The sequence below is a fragment of the Penicillium psychrofluorescens genome (genome assembly GCF_964197705.1).
Source record: "Penicillium psychrofluorescens genome assembly, chromosome: 3".
Classification (NCBI taxonomy): domain Eukaryota; kingdom Fungi; phylum Ascomycota; class Eurotiomycetes; order Eurotiales; family Aspergillaceae; genus Penicillium; species Penicillium psychrofluorescens.
In genome coordinates this window covers 500,510-516,539 of record NC_133441.1, presented here as the reverse complement: position 1 = coordinate 516,539, position 16,030 = coordinate 500,510, and the positions used below count along the sequence as shown (strand labels likewise).

At 51.8% G+C, this 16,030-nt stretch overlaps 5 protein-coding genes across 5 annotated transcripts; 2 read left to right on the top strand and 3 right to left on the bottom strand.

The window, feature by feature from the left end:
* Positions 1–1,112: 1,112 nt before the first annotated feature.
* Positions 1,113–3,380, bottom strand: PFLUO_LOCUS4319 (uncharacterized protein; the record flags this gene model as incomplete). The annotated part of the gene is made up of 3 exons (XM_073781657.1): positions 1,113–3,145; positions 3,197–3,271; positions 3,320–3,380. The coding sequence occupies 3 exons, from the start codon at positions 3,378–3,380 to the stop codon at positions 1,113–1,115; spliced, it is 2,169 nt and encodes a 722-aa protein (XP_073638390.1).
* Positions 3,381–4,245: 865 nt separating this feature from the next.
* On the bottom strand, positions 4,246–5,601 carry PFLUO_LOCUS4318 (lipid-binding protein; the record flags this gene model as incomplete). Its single annotated transcript, XM_073781656.1, has 4 exons — positions 4,246–4,844; positions 4,919–5,102; positions 5,157–5,290; positions 5,484–5,601. The coding sequence occupies 4 exons, from the start codon at positions 5,599–5,601 to the stop codon at positions 4,246–4,248; spliced, it is 1,035 nt and encodes a 344-aa protein (XP_073638389.1).
* A 730-nt stretch (positions 5,602–6,331) lies between these two features.
* Positions 6,332–9,676, bottom strand: PFLUO_LOCUS4317 (DNA repair protein rad2; the record flags this gene model as incomplete). Its single annotated transcript, XM_073781654.1, has 1 exon — positions 6,332–9,676. The coding sequence occupies one exon, from the start codon at positions 9,674–9,676 to the stop codon at positions 6,332–6,334; it is 3,345 nt and encodes a 1,114-aa protein (XP_073638388.1).
* A 512-nt stretch (positions 9,677–10,188) lies between these two features.
* Positions 10,189–13,489, top strand: PFLUO_LOCUS4316 (WD repeat-containing protein 6; the record flags this gene model as incomplete). Its single annotated transcript, XM_073781653.1, has 3 exons — positions 10,189–10,235; positions 10,298–12,677; positions 12,737–13,489. 3 exons carry the CDS (start codon positions 10,189–10,191, stop codon positions 13,487–13,489), a joined length of 3,180 nt encoding a protein of 1,059 aa, XP_073638387.1.
* A 677-nt stretch (positions 13,490–14,166) lies between these two features.
* PFLUO_LOCUS4315 (uncharacterized protein) lies at positions 14,167–15,254 on the top strand (the record flags this gene model as incomplete). The annotated part of the gene is made up of 5 exons (XM_073781652.1): positions 14,167–14,237; positions 14,293–14,375; positions 14,437–14,683; positions 14,741–14,996; positions 15,051–15,254. 5 exons carry the CDS (start codon positions 14,167–14,169, stop codon positions 15,252–15,254), a joined length of 861 nt encoding a protein of 286 aa, XP_073638386.1.
* Positions 15,255–16,030: the final 776 nt, after the last annotated feature.

The following is a 16,030-nucleotide window of genomic DNA, read 5'->3' as shown; positions in this document are numbered from 1 at the left end:
TCCCGCCTGGTTCTTATCTCTACTCCTGACCCCAGGCCCCTTTTTTATCCTCCTTTGCTATTATCTTCCTGGCGTGTTTTCTTTCCCCCCACACTCAGGGGAGGAGAAGGGAGAATAAATGTACCGCGGTGTTGTGTTGTGTGAGCGAACCTTGAAATGAACGTAGATCGATGTTGTGTGGTTTGGTTTGTCTTAGGCTGTCTGTCTGGTTCCGAGTCTTTTTACGCCGTCCAATTTTTTTTATATTCCTCATGGGTTTGGATCCGAAGTGAAGTGCATATATATCGTTCCCATATATACGTGCCGTTTTCCCCTTGTCCTCTCTTCCTCTTCACACCCCTCTTAGTTCTCACGTAAGTTATATGCTGTGGAACTCCCCACACTATCCGAGTGGATGATACTGGTGGAGCACCGGAACGTGTGGCGCATGCGGGGTTGAGTCGACGAGTCTAGTCTCGAGTCGCTCCAAACTTACTACAGTACCCGCCATCTGAACCCGCGAATGTGAGAACCGAATGATGTGTTCCTTGCAAAATCGCCTTGTGGCATTGTACTCTCGGGTTGTTTTCCAAGCCTTGGAATGGCAAGCCTGGCTATCTGCACATCGTTAGGCCCAGAGAACCCGCTAGCTCTATTTCTGTCGTAGGATTGTAATGCACAACAACATCGTCCCATTTGAGATATAAGAGTATGTAGCCATTATTTTCACGGAAAATGATCAACGAGAAAGTTGGGAATGCCAGGACGCAAATGGGACTCCAAAGTTCGTTTACCCGCTTCTGGTACAGGTTACAAGGCTTGCAGGGTCTGAGATGCCAATGGTTAGATCAAATGGAAGGACATAGATTATTCTTCGCAAGCGGTTCCTTCACCGGCCTGGACTGCTATTTCGAGTAGAAGCTCAGATCCGAGTCGATCGGGGTGTTTTTCGTCGAGTGTTATCTCTCGTACTGCAACCACATGCCTCAGCAGCTCTACTGCCTGCTCAATCTGTCCGTTTCTGAGGTACGCCCTTGCGAGCTCGTGCTGAGATACTAGTCGATCAGAGTGCTCTTCGTTGAGTGTTTTCTCTTGCACTGCGACCAAATGCTTAAGCAGCTCTAGTGCCTGCGTTAAGGCGATCTCTCTGTCGTCACTAGAGAGGTATGCTCTTGCGAGCTCATACTGATTGTGAGTCGACTGGGGTGTTCTTCGCTAAGAGTTTTCTCTTCCACTGCCACCACATGCCGAAGCAGCGCTATTGCCTGCTCAATCTGTCCGTTTTTGAGGTATGCCCTTGCGAGCTCGTGCTGAGATAATAGCCGATCAGAGTTCTCTTCGTTGAGTGTTTTCTCTTGCACTGCGACCACATGCTGAAGCAGCTTCATTGCCGGCTCAACCTGTCCGTCATCTAGATATGCCCTTGCAAGCTCATACTCAGATGCTAGTCGATCAGGATCTTCTTCGTCGTATGTTTTCTCTTTCACCGCGACCGCATGATGAAGCAGCTCTATTGCCTGCTCAATCTGTCCGTTTATGCGATATGCCCTTGCTAGCTCATGCTCAGATGCTAGTCGATCGGGGTCTTCTTCGTCGTGTGTTTTCTCTTTCACTGTGACCACATGCTGAAGCAGCTTCACTGCCGGCTCAACCTGTCCGTCATCTAGATATGCGCTTGCGAGCTCATGCTCAGATGCTAGTCGATTATGGTGCTCTTCGCCGAGTGTTCTCTCTCGCACCGCAACCACATGCTGAAGCATCTCTACTGCCTTCTTGGTCTGTCTGTCGTCACCGTGGGCATATGCTCTTGCGAGATTATGCTGAGAGGACAGTCGATCAGGGTGTTCTTCATCATCGAGATGACTCTCCGTCCATCGTGAATGTGATTCAAAATAGCCCACAGCTTCTCTCGTCCGGCTATCCATCAAGAGACACCGTGCAACCCAGTGAGTTAGCTCGTATCTTTCATCCATGTCCTGTGTCTCATCATGTCGAAGAATCTTAACGGCATGTGGCAAGTATGCCCTCCAGATCTCACGGTTCTTATGTTCATCGGACGGAAATACCCGCTCCATGTGCCGTGTGGCGCACTGGATAGCCTGCAGCGTATTTCCCTCCTTCTGCAACCACAGTCGCGTAGATAGCTGCACCAGATCGCGCATGTCAAACATGTTGCCATCGTCTCTCTTGGTCACAAATGCATAGCCACAGAGCATATCAGTTGCGAACTGCCTTTCCGCCGTGTTGAGAGGAGGAAGAATATATCGTGGAATTGCTTTTGGCTCAATGAAAGACATGAATTCTAACATTCTAGCGGCGCAAGGGTTCGAGTCCCTGATCTTGTTGAACGAAATGAGCCATGTAAGGGCAATCGCATTCGGGACTTCCGGATAGCGAGGGCTATCATGGAAGTGCGGGCTCACGAGATCCATTCTCTCCTTTTCGGTGCCGTGCATCAGCTCAAGGTACCTCGAAGTCGTGATATCGTTCTTGTTGATATATGCAGCCGCCTGTGTGATGGCTAGAGGCAGCCAATTGAGCTCTTCAAGCAATTGCGCCGTTGCCGCCTGATCGCGGAGCAAGTCTCCTTTCACGACCGTCTTGAGAAGACCAGCTGCTTCTTCCAGGTTCATCGTTTGGAGTTCAATTATGTCCGTCCCCGCAGATTCTACTGCCACCTCACGGGAGCGAGTAGTGAGGAGAGTCATGCCGTTGTCACTAGCAGGAAAGTACCTGCAGAGCCCACTGGGAACATCGGCGTTGCCGAACAGCATGTCCACGTCGTCTGCATTATCCACAACAAGAAGCCACTTTCCGGCTGCATCTGAAGAGAGATGCCGGCGCACCCTGTCTAGGACAGTTTCACCGTCCGAGATTGGGGGAATGGCAAGCTTTCTCTCGATTTCTGTATAGGCCTGCTCGAAGCTCGCCTCGCTCAATTCTGGCACCCAAAAGATAGAATACTCTGGTAGATGGTTCTTCACCCAATACGCAAGCTGTAGAGCAACTTGTGTTTTGCCGACGCCCCCTAGACCGTGCAGGGCCATCGTTGGGCTTTCTTTCTCGATGAAAAGTCTCCGCTGGAGCAAATCCAGCGTATTGTCCCGTCCAATAAAGTGGCGGTTTGCAATAGAGGGCAGGACATGGAAAGGCTTAGGTTGGTTGTCTAGTATCGGTTAGCAGGTCTGACACCAGATTAAAATCTTCTTAAACTAACGGTCATGTAGCATATTCCCATCACCCACTTGCACTTGCTGGCCGGGGGTTGAAATTCCGCGAATCTCACCACCATCTCCAAATATGTTAGCGGTCCTTGGACAGGTGGAAAGAGAGGTCTTACCAGGTGAAAGAATCCTCAGCGGCTCGGAAGCACCACCGCCTGTGGACGCTCGAGACTCCATGTTCTAGTTGCCTGTTCTTATCTCAAATATTTGGTTTCGGTTATTCTGTGATATCTAGAGCAACAATAGAAATGACGATAAAGAAGTGGTCCGAATATCATCACATATAAGAGGGGGTATTAGCGGACTATGTAAGCGTTCAGCTGTGCCAGCTGACTAGTGGGAATCTCTCGAGGGACTGCCCCCACTACACCCTTATTGACTTGTAAACCAGAATGCCCAGCCGAGCCCTGTTTATGGCGGGTCCGGGCTGGACTGTACCTGAGTATATAGGAAAGTAGGTCTGATTTAGTCCCTCCTCCTCGTAAGAGCGAGGACTTGGCTACAGAAAGAAAAAATAAAGCACAAGCAGATACATCCATTATTACCTCCTCCGCTGTCTTAACGTATCCCACTAACACTGACTCCTAAATAGGAAAATAGAAGGTCGTAAAGTAGGCAACTCGAAGGAAACAAACGGAAACATTGAACATTGAACATCGAAAAAAGAGAAAAAGTTAAGCACCCAACCAAGCACAAATGGTATTACATTTAAGAAACGATTCAGTCCGCACGCGTCGGGTTCCTTTTCCTGACAGACACCGCACTTCCCCTTCGACGGGAAAGGCAAAGGCAAGCAGGCGGAACAGAACGTTTATCACGACATGATGGAACTTCATCATAGTCTCGGTCAAAAACACGGAGGCATCCGGGGAGGGGCATCAATCGAGAAGTAGCCAATAATGAATAGTGTATCGTTGGGACTCTGGTGGAATCACAACGGGGACACCAAACAGACAATAAAAAAAGATTAAGCCGTCAGAGTCATCAGGAAAGATACAAACAGTGGCGGGGGTATTCGGGAAAATCGGTGTCATCCAGGCAATTACACCGTGACGGGCTCCCTCTCCTCCTCACGACCGCGGAGCTCTCCCTCCAGGGAGCCTTCCTCACCTTCCTCATAGTTTGGGTGCTGATCAGCCGGCAACCAGGAGTCCCGATCGCCCGTCAGCGGCTGGTCCTGGCCGGACAGATCGACGCCGCCATCGCGGTTCTTGAGGCCATCCTGGCGGCGCTGCGAGAGGGTGCGCGAGCGCTGCGACAGGCCGGACTTGACCACCGCCTTGGACGTGACCCAGTTGCTGAGCGCGTCCTCGCAGTCCTGGATGATTGCCTTGCTGGCTTCGTAACCGTCGTACGCGTTCCGCGTCTCGCCGGGCGTCACGGGCGCGTCGTCAATCAGGTCTAGCAGGTGCTTGCCGTACCCGGCTACAATGGCGACCTTCTCGCAGTGCTCGCGCAGCGCGTCGAACTGGTACTGGAAGGCTGCTTTGACCTTCTCGCGCGTGATGTTCGACAGCTGGGCTTCGGCGACGAGAGACTCGGCCTCCGCGCGAACGAGCTCTTGCTCCAGCACGACGATGCGCGGCGACTGCGGGTCCTTGTACTTGAGCTTGGCGATTTCGTCGGTGATCTTCTGCTTGCCTGGGATGGGTCAGCTGGTGGTTCGTTCCTATCTCATCTCCACTTTCTCGGGGATGGGTGGGGATCTGGCTTACGGTCCCGGCTGGGCTGTACGGAGGCCTCGATGTTCCGGATGCTCTTGATGGTGACGCGGTACTGGTCGTAGCGATCGACAAACAGGTCTTCCAGCTCCCCGATCTCGTAGATCAGCACGCCCAGCTTGTCCGTCACATCCGACACGTCCTCGTCGCAAGCCTCGCCCCAGATGGACAGTTGTTGCTATTGCGGGGTCAGTCTCTGCGGAAATCGCGCACCATCGGGCTATGGACATACCGCCACCTCCATACGCTCTCTCGCGACGAGCTCCATGCTGCGCATGACGTTCTTCTCCATTTTGACCAGCTGCGACAGCTTCCGGGCGAGGTCGGGCCCGAAGGCACCGGCGGTGTTCTTACGGAACGCATGTCCTGAGCCATTGTCAGTACACAAATGCGATCTCGTCGGACATGGTGTGGCGTTCGCCTCGACCGCATTCCTCTCGTGCCTCATCGCTCCCGATCGATCGAGCACGGACGCGGAGAATTCAACCGATCAGACCGCCAGGGAGCCAATGTGACCCACAGGCAATGCCGCGGCGAACACCAGGGCATGCGCACTCACCGATTCCGCCTTTTCCGAGCCAGCGGTTGCTCTTGGTGGAGGACAATGGCGGCGGGGGGTTTTCGACCTGCGAGGCGGTCGGGGCGCGCGACTGGCGCATAGAATAGGTGCGATGCATGGCGGGAGGTTGGTCTCAGGGGCGGCGTGGGGGAAGAATAGGGTATCGACCGGTAGTAAAGAATTAAAAAGGGGAGAGGAGAACCTTGGATAGAAAAAGAAGGAAGAATGAAAAGGAGGGAGGAAACGTGCCCTAGTGCGTTGCGCAGTAGTGACGTGAGCTAAGAAAGAGTTGGGGGGGGGGGAGGGAGGGAGCTTCGGAGGCGACGGAAGCTCACACTTGACTGCAACCGTGTTGGGGGAGGGAAATGCTGGTTCTTCAGGGGAGACGGAGAAGGTGAGGAAGTAAGACGAGAGGGCCTTGGAATAGTGAGAGCTAGACTGGTGTTGCCGATGCTGGTGACGTCGAGGAGCTAGAGAAGGGGGCGCACCATACCCGATTCGTCGTGATTCCACTCCATTGAGGCGGTGCTGAAGCAGTTAGTTCGTTAGTCGTCGCTAGTGAGTCCTCTGCTGTCTTCTCCCACGTCATGGACAAATGAACGATCGTGATGTCATGACTCTGCGTTCCTGCACTCGATCATGTCATGATTCGGTCCGTCCAGGGTTGCATCGAGGGACTGACTGTGCCTGGAGTCATCCGTCTACTCATGTCCTTGATCAAGATCGTCAGTAGTGGAGGGATGCCAAAGTACTGCTTAATTCGGGCGATCGGTGGGGGATGTGCAGTTCAATCACTGGCTCAATGGCCACTTAGTACTGCCTAGTGCATTTTTTAAAAAAAAACTGATCTATGTACGTGTCTTGCGTTTCTTTCCCTGTTTCCCCGATTTGATCGACCCAGCATCCCGGTCATTGGTAGGGTCCTGCGCCTGTTGCTGCAGTCGGCTGAATGCCTTCTCCATGCGACTCGGTCCGCTGCGGTGCACGCGGGGCGCAAATGCCCCAGCCCCGACAGAACCCTGCATAAAGTGCGTGATGTTCGACTGCGTTCCCTCCTGCTGGCGTCGGTTCATGTCGCGGATGACCGGCAACAAAATCTCATCGGTGCGCTCCTGACTCCAGCCGATCGTGGTCATCAGGAAATTGCGCAGACCGGGCAGGTCCGGCACCCCCCATTGGAACTGCGACGGGTCGGCGTCGACTTCGGGCTCGAGGTAGGCCGTGTCAACCAGCGTGTCCGGGAACGCGGGGGGCAGGAAGATCTTCGACGCCTTGCTGCGGAATTTCTTCCGGAATGCAGCGTGGCTGTCGTCGGGCTGGTTCATGCCCACCTGCACCTGCATCCACCAGTCGCGGAACTCCTCGAGACTCGAAAACTCGGTCACGATCTCCAGTGCGGTGACGGGGCCGATGCCGGGAATGCCCTCCGTGTAGTCGCTGCCGAGAAGGTGGGCAAAGCTGATGAGCTTCTGTCGGTGAAGGGAGTATTCCTTCTCCAGATCCGAGGTCAGGTAGCATTCCACAAACTTGCTCTGGTTGAACATGTTCTTGTAGACCCGCGTACCGCCAAACAGAAACACATCGCTGTCGTCCGTAACAATTCCGTCCACAAGGCCGAGGGAGACTAGCTCGGCGCATTGCGCTTCTGCCTCCATGGGGGCAGTGATGTAGGGCAGCCCGAAGAGTCCCAACAGCTGTTGACACTCGTTGATCATGATTTGGGTCACGTCGTCTGCATCACGGAGATCCTTCTTTTGCTGGTTGCGCAGCTGTTTGAGCTCTTGTTCGTAATCGAAGACATCTTGGTTAGGGGCAGCGGAGTTGAGGGTTTTCGCAAATCGGACGTGCTCTTCTCCCTCAGCCGCAAGCTGTTGCAGTAGTTCTTCATCTTCTGGATCACTGTATTCGTCCTCGTCCTCCATTAGGACCTCTGGCTGGCTGGTGTCTTCAAGAGGTGGAACAGTTGGCGCGGAGTAGCCGACGGTGCTGACAGTGATTTCAGGGCCCTTTGTAGACGGCAGGACATCTTCAAATTCAGGCGAAGGAGAACGTTGGGGTTGTGATGGCCTTTCCTGGACAGGGGGAGAACCGCCTGCGATCTCTGCCTGTGTTGCAGTCAAGGCCTCCTTCAACTCCGGGGAGTGAGCTTGCTCGACGCCCAAGGATGCTGTAATCTGCGGGTGTGGCTCATCGAGGAATTGTCCAACTGCGACCGGCTGTTCAGGAACTTCCATGGCTGCTGGTTCCATATCAATGCTCTTGTGTGATAAGGAATCAGACCCCTCTTGCGCCGCATCGTCTACCTCGATGGCCGTCTCAAGCTTCTCCATTCCGGACTCCTGCTTCTTTGAATCGGCCTCGAGATCGACCACCTCCTTCGTCTCTGACAGGTTGTCAACATCAATGATGTCTGGTGATCGACGACTGGATAGAAAAAGATGATCTGGTGCCATTTGTCGCTCCTCATCTCTCTCGTGACCGTCTGTCGAATCAACAATGAACTGCGCATCATCGCGGTCACCCACGAACCAGGGCGGTAGTGGTCCTTCCTTCTTTTTCGACGATTTTTTGGACTCTTTCACGAATCCACCGGCCTCGTTGTCAATTTCAGCAGGCCGATCTCTTGTGGTTTTATTAAGCTTGATAGATTCAAATGGAAGAGGTCCGGCAAACGCATTTTTGGATCGTTCTTTTTGGGAGACCTTAGATTGCGCCATGGCAGCTGCAAAATCCATGTCGTCGTCACTCTCGAGTGCCATGTCTCTAGTTGGCTCACGAGGTAATACCGGCTCCTTTGGTCGATTGATAGAGATATCGGGCATGTCTTCGTCTTTCTGCTCTTCATCGTGCTGTAATGACAATGTGAGGGCTTTTTGAAGATCCTCATCTTCCTCATCTTCAAAAATACCGGCATCATGGTTGAACTCGCTGCCAAACCCTCCGCCTTGAACAAATAACGAATTGTCTTCATGTGTCAGAGCTCTCGGTACATTATGGCGAGATCTGTCAAGCGCTTCTTGCATGTCTGAATCTTCCCTCGCCCGCTGAAGCGACTGGTCGAAGACACCTTCACGAAGGAAAGGAAGCTTGGGGAGTCGGTTGAGGCCCTCAATCGGAACATCCTCGAAGTCATCTTCTGACTCGGCGTCTTCTGACAAAAATTCCGGCTGGTCATGTCGATCAAGATCGATAGGCTTGTCTTCCTGGCCTTCGTCTTTATTCCCCACCACACCAAGGACCCATCCGCCTTCCATTGCGCTGTCCTTGACCAAAACATATTCTCTCCCGCGCTCGCCAGCGATCCGCTGTCCAGAGTTGTAGAATGCTTCTTCCCCGTTCATGCCATTAATATTCATCAGTCGTTGCGTAAGATCATTTCGTTCCTTGACTCGGTCAATTTGAAATTTGGAAAAGGCCATGCGATCCGGGAACATCGTGTCCAGCTGCTCTTTCGAGTATCCCATTCTCAGCCGACTTCGCAGCCTCGCCGCGTTGAGGATATTGTATCGGTCGGTGGCGGGTAGACTGAGGAAAAAGGGACTGTCGAAGTCGATTTTAGAGAAGTCATAAAGATTAATATCTTGACCCTGGTGAAACTGCCTCGCATATTCTTCCAGTTCTTCCTGGGACATGATCCGCGGGTCGTTGGGGGCTCCCATTTCCTCCAGCGAAACATCTAGGCTCGGTAGATGGTAGGCATCTTTCTTCTTGAACCGTCGGCTCTGTTGTTTCTCTTTCTCTGTCATGAGGGTCTCCTCGGCATATACCGGAGCATCAGGAACTTCTTCTTGATCTTCGGGCCGTTTCTTATTCCGTCGCCGCGTTTCGGCCTCTTCCTCGGCAGATCGCTGCATCTGCACAGCGAGCAGCTTCCCCGCCGTCCTCGCCGCATCTTCCCGGCGCCCTTCACGTCTTTTCTTTCGCGCTGCGATCGTCTGTCGTTTGAGAACGGGAGCGCCTCCATCAAAGACAAAAACGGGTCGGATTCCAAAGTAGAGCAGCTTGCAAATGCGGCGGAAGAATCCCACGATATGTGAGTTGCGCAGTGCATTGCCTTCTTTGTCTCGGACGGCTTTTAGAAACTGGTAGATCCAGATCGACGCGTCGACGGCCAGTCGTTTCTTGTTGAGGGTTTCGAGCTTGACGGGCCGGGCGCAGGGCTGGACGACTGTCCACAGCCCAGTGACACCCATGGCGAGTCAGAGGCAGGTGAAATTATGATATGAAGTTACAGGAGGAGGTTGTGATGGTGGTCGGCATCGTGGAGATGGTGGAAGAGTCACAGATGTCGGAGGTGATGCCGTGGACCAACACGAGAGAAGGCGCGAAGTCACGTGCGCAATTATTCTTGTTTGGGAATAGTGCAGTTGGAATTAGATAAGCAGTCTGGATGGGATGAAAAAGACCCAGTCATTTTCTTACTGAGTGAGATGGGAAGAGCCAGTCGGCCTGATATCGGTTGTCTAGATGTATACAGCATCCAGCAATGCCTCTCTCTCTTAAGGTCAGTGTCTGTTTTAAAAGTAAATTCCTGGTCTGACTCCCAAAATACAGCATGTCGATGCTTGTCTACCGATAACAGCGTTGAAGGCGTTTACTTGGGGCGATAGCAGGTTTATATTTCAAGGACAGGGATCATTTTTCCGTGTCCTTGACGAGACGGCCGGGGATGTGGCGGCCCAAACCCAAACATTCAGACGCAACAATGTCCACGGGTTCATCACCCTCAATCATGGTCCTCATCATGTTCAGGTCATTGTTTGGGGTGGCCAGTCCCTACGCGTGGTAAATCTTTACTTGGATGTTGAAAATAGAACCCCGCATGCCACGAATGTCTCGATATCGCTGGCCACTGCCGAGTTCCTTGCCCCAGACTGGATCATGAGCGGATGCGCCGCCGTCGACAACGCACTCGACACGGCTTATCTTGTTACCGCCAACAACGCAGCGTTGAGTCTGAAGCTCGTTGAAGCCGATAACGGCAATTACAAGACCGCCATTCACATACACCAGCTAGTCACAAGCGTCAAGTCCATGCTGTATTCCGCCGACGTGATAGTACTCTCTGCATCTCACATTTTGGTCACGGCCGGAACGGTCTTCGGGGAGATCATCGTCTGGTCCTGCTTTTTGGACCAAGGCAAAGCAATTGGCTCCATCCACCATTTCTTCACTGGCCATGACGGCTCGATCTTTGACGTGCGCATATCGCCTCAGATCTCTTCTTTGAATGATAATCAGTCAGGTCGGCTCTTGGCGAGTTGCAGCGATGATCGAACTGTTAGGATATGGGATATCTCGGACTGTGAACACAAAAGTGCACTGGATCCCTCTGCATACTCCTCGGATGGCTTCGAGCTTCGGGGTACTGGATTTGGTGCTAATGCAGGCGAGGATCAAGTCGTCGGTTCTGAGTCCTGCGTTGCAAAGGTGTTCGGTCACGATGCTCGCATATGGGGTGTTCGTTTTCATCCCATCAGGGAAAAGAGCCAAACCAGGCTGGGTCTGGTATCTCATGGAGAGGATTCTGCATGCATTATCTGGGATCTCAGCTGGGAGTCGTCGTCACAGCAAACGACAAAATATCACCTTCGAGAAATTTCCTCGGTCCACCATCACTCTGGAAAACACATCTGGTCGCTCGATCTTTGTGCCAAGGGCGAAGATACAGCCGTTTATACCGGGGGTGCAGACGGTGCATTGAAGAGCTTCACAGTCCATGAAGTCGACAGAACGGTGAAGAAGCAGTCCAGATACGAAGGATGGAAATGCTTTGACTTTGTTGCACAGGACTGTCTCATTGCCTGTTCAACTAGCGGCGAGATTCAGCTGCGGTCTGTCAGCTCAGATACGGACGTGGGTATCTCCCAGGAGACACTGTGCCGTTTTGAAGAATTTCGTTCTTTTGTCGTTCTCTGTGGTGTGCCCCAAAGAGGGCTGGCATTGATGAGCAACAGCCAGGGCCGGGTCCGGCTGTATAATCACAGCAAGAAGTCAATTTCCGATCTTCTGGAAGTTGGTGAACGACCCTTGGGCCTATGGGCTCTTGATAACAGCACCTTGAAAAACGAGACGCTCTCATTCGTGGCTTCTTTTCTAAAAGATGACAAGGCGACGCTGTTTACAGTCACGGGCTGGAACGGCGTCCATCCACAGATTGAGACGTTTGAGATTTACCTGCCACCCCCATTTACGGTCTCATGTGCATCCTTGACCTTTGGTGGCCGATATCTGATTCTGGGATCCAGACTCGGTGGCTTGACCGTCCATCGAGTTTCGGGGGCAAGCAAGTCCCCGCAGCCACTGGTGAACGACCGACGCGGCCATGGCCATGAAGGTGTCTCGCACATAAGCACGGTATCATCAGAGACCAGAACTGACGGCGCTGAGCTGGAATACTTGTTGACCTGCGGCCGAGACGGAAACTTTTGTCTCCGTGAAATGGAGGTGAAAGAAAACGCAGAGATGTCTCTGCGATTGGTGCATCGTACATCGTCTTCTCTTGGCCAAAACATCTGTGGAGCTTATTTCGATGCAAAGACACATGATCTAATGCTGTACGGCTTCAGATCGCAAGATTTTGTCTTGCGAAACGAGTCCAAGCAAATGGACCTCATATCCATTTCTTCCGGTGGGTTTCGCCGTAGCTGGGTATTTCAGCCCGGCACTGAAGGAATTAAGGATGCCTTGCTTCTGTGGAGAGAAGGAACCGAACTGAAAAAGGTTTGGATACAGGCCGACATTAATCGTTCCCTACGAGCTGGAGGCCATGGGCGAGAAATCAAGGCTCTGGACGTCTTCAATCCCACCCGGGGAGAACAGCTACTATTCGCTACTGGCGCGGAAGATACCACTGTTCGTATTTTCACGCCATCAGCTACTTCGAGCGCAAGCCCGTGGGGGAGTTTTGAGTGTCTGCGCTTGCTGAATACGCACAACTCTGGGATTCAACAGGTCAGTTGGTCGAAGGATGGTCGCTATCTTTTCACCAGTGCTGCGTCCGAGGAGTTTTTTGTCTGGAGAGTTCGCTCGATTCCTTCATTCGGGGTTGCCACCATGATGATGGCTGCCAGCCCCAAGGACGATCCGAAGTCCGATCTTCGCATAACGAGCTTCGATGTGTTGGATGTGAAAGGTGAGAGCGTAGAGCAGGGATTTCTGATCTGTCTTGTTCTCTCCAACTCTACGGTGAAGGTAAAAAAAAAAAAGCTCTTATCGTCTGACGGTGATGCGTGGAATTAACCTCGTTATAGATCTTCCACTTCTCGCCCTCTTGCTCGAGTTTCACTCTCCTCACCAGAGGAAAATACATGACGAACTGCCTGACGCAAGCGCATTTTGTGCTCAAGGACTCGTCCTTGAGTCTGATCACGGCTGCGACTGATGGATACTTCACTCTTTGGGACCTTACCACTACCCTTGACCCCTTTTACACAATCACGTCGTCTACTCTGGCTGCTAGGCCATCGTTTCCTTCTATCTCGCCGGTGGAGATCACTTGCGAGAATCGGTACCAAATCCACTCCAACAGCATCAAAGCCATGGAGCTGGTGTCTCTATCCGACACAGCTACTTTGATCTTGGCCGGAGGCGATGATAACTCTTTGTCCGTGTCTCTTTTAAGTATATCTCCCTCTGAACCCACTACGACCGCGCTCGTGGGTACCCTATCTATCCCCGATGCCCATGCCGCCTCGGTGACCGCAGTCAGAGTTCTGGGTCAGTCGCAGCAGTCAGATCAATCTTTAAGTGTAACACTCGCTTCATCGGGTAACGATCACCGAGTCAAGATCTGGTCTGTAACTGCGGATTCCACGCTGGGGGATATCCGCGTCGAACACCTCTTAGACAGATATAGCTCTGTGGCCGATGTTTCATCGCTGGGTCTTGTGGGCAAGAATCAGCTGGCGGCCACGAACGATAATACACCTGCGTCTGATGAAGCGATGCCAAAACTGTTGGTCTGCGGCGTGGGCATGGAATTGTTCGAGGTGGACTTGCGGTAAGGATCTGGCCTGCACGATGACGATGTGAATGCTCGATGTATATAGATCAATGCTTGATGTAGATATAAGTTCACGAACGTGTGGCATGTGATAACTATCCTCGGATATCCTAGGCATCGCTAGCTAGCTCTGGGTGTGCTCTGGAAGTGCCTGCTCGCATAGGCCGTGTTCAAACAGGAATGGTCCAGCTACCCCGCGTCTTCATAAACAGCGGAGTATACGCCAAGCCGGGGTACCAGCGCATCGTTCCAATGCCTTAATTCTTAAGTCCTTGGCAAATGTAGAATGCAAGCAACCTGCCCCGCAATAATGTCATGCGCCCGGGGATTTCTGCATGTATGAGCGTACGCCGGTTGGAACCCCACCAACAAACCCTGCGCGGGGAAAGGAATTGAGGGCGATAAACCGGCAGTCCCAAGGCAGACAGAGTATCAGCGGGTCAATTCTCGCCGAGTTTTGCGCCTGTCACTAAAATTTCAAGCTAGGGTGGGGAATGAGAAGAGTAAACAAGGAAGTAAACAAGGAATGCATATAAGAACCGCTAGTCGAAGAATGTGCTGTGGTTATTTCTTTGCTTTTATTTTCTCCGATATACATACAACTGCAATCTCTTCATTTTGTGTATTGTAATCAATTCGGTGACCATGAAATATCTCGCTGGTTTTATGGTCATAGCCATGGCTGCAGCGGCACCACCGCCGCAGCCGAAAGAGTGGCCGTACACGAAAACCACTTATTTTTTTACCTTGTAAGAAGTATTTCTGTGTACGATTTACTAAACCCCAGCTAAGCGCATTGTACAGCGGTGACTCTTACTCCCAAAGCGATTTCAATGTTACAGGCGTGCAGCCATCGCCTTCAGACCCAATGGGTAATCCGGCATTGGGTAAGATATCTAAGATTGCAAGCACTACTGGAGAAAAGAAATACTCAGACCCAATTTCAAGGAACTGGAACAACCGGTGCCGGACTCAACTGGATTGAGGACCTGGTAACTGTGGACAACTCCTCCCTGATCCTCGGCTACAACCTCGCTGTCGGAGGCGCAACCATCGACAACCACATTGTCAACGCTAGCGTCGAAGACATGGCGACGCAAGTGGGTAGTTTCCAAACCTATTATAGCAACAAGCCCGCCTCCGCGCCGTGGTCTTCGAACGATGTCGTTTTTGGATTCTGGATTGGAATCAATGAGTATTATTATCACCTCTCCAATTTTGTGAAACAAGAAACTGATAACATTGTTTGTAGTGTCGGCCGGGCATTCTCGAGCATGGACGCAAGCTCCACGGTCCCCCTATTGATTAACGAATACCAATCTCTGGCGGAGGAAATCTACGCTGATGGCGGACGCAAGTTCTTGTTTCTCAATGTCCCGCCTACGAGTCGGTCCCCATATATCCTTGACCAGGGGCCGGACGTGGCGGAAGCGCACGCGGCATGGTTGAATGTGTTTAATGAAGGGCTCAGCTCCATGGTCAACGATTTTGGAGCGGAGCACCCAGATGTGCGTATTTTCTTGGTTCTTGTGTTGACTTGCGTTTAGAACTGATTATTGCAGGCACTGCCGATCCTCTACGATTCATGGTCTTTTATGACAAAGATCCTCGACCAACCCCAGGCATATGGATACCCGAATGCAACCTGTATCAATGACGATGGTATCAGCTGTGTTTGGTGGAATAACTACCATCCAGGCCAGAAGTATCACAGCCTGCAAGCTGCGGATATGAAGAAGTATCTTCATCCATTTGGGGCGTGGTAGAAGAGAAGGAAACCTTTGATATAGGTCCTAGAAACGGAAAATATATTCCTGATGCAAGCAGGGTTGTATTTTGACGAGTTAATCTTACCCGTGATTATCATTTCCATTACTTGGGATAGCATGCGTCTATAGTGGTATTGCAAAAGTCTGCGTCCCCAACCTTACCGCCTTTAGTGAGATTAGGGACGCAGACTTTTGACTTTTGCAACACCACTGTACACCGTAAAGCCCCTGTTTCAGATGGAAAAGACAGGTACCGTACTGCCTGGCCATTTTAAGCCCAATGCGCTTTGGAAGTTTTCCTGCTATTTGTATCGTCTTGAAAATTTTGCTTTCACATTATTGCATACTTCAATAGCAATATAGCGCAGTAGTCTTCCAAATTAGTCTGATACACTCGAGCCAAGCTAATAACATAAAACAACGAAGGATCCTTCCTTCTTCAGAGAACCCCACAAAACCTAAAACAGCCATCCGCCAACCACATCTCCATTTTCCCTCCTGCCGATCAATGCCCGAAGCGCCACGGAAATAGCCCTAGTCATGAACGGAGAAACCTGCCACCCAGACGTGCCTGCATATGTCCCTGAAGAAATGACCGGCCACAAGACTGGAGGATATGAGTGAATGATTTACCGGGTGCTACCTAAACCGGGACCGTCTATGCATTAACGCTGGACGGAGACGGACGGACTGAGGGCCTGTCTTGAAATGGAGCAAATATTCAACCTCCGTGTCCAGTGTTTCGAAGATGGGTTAGCTTATAGGCTAAGGAG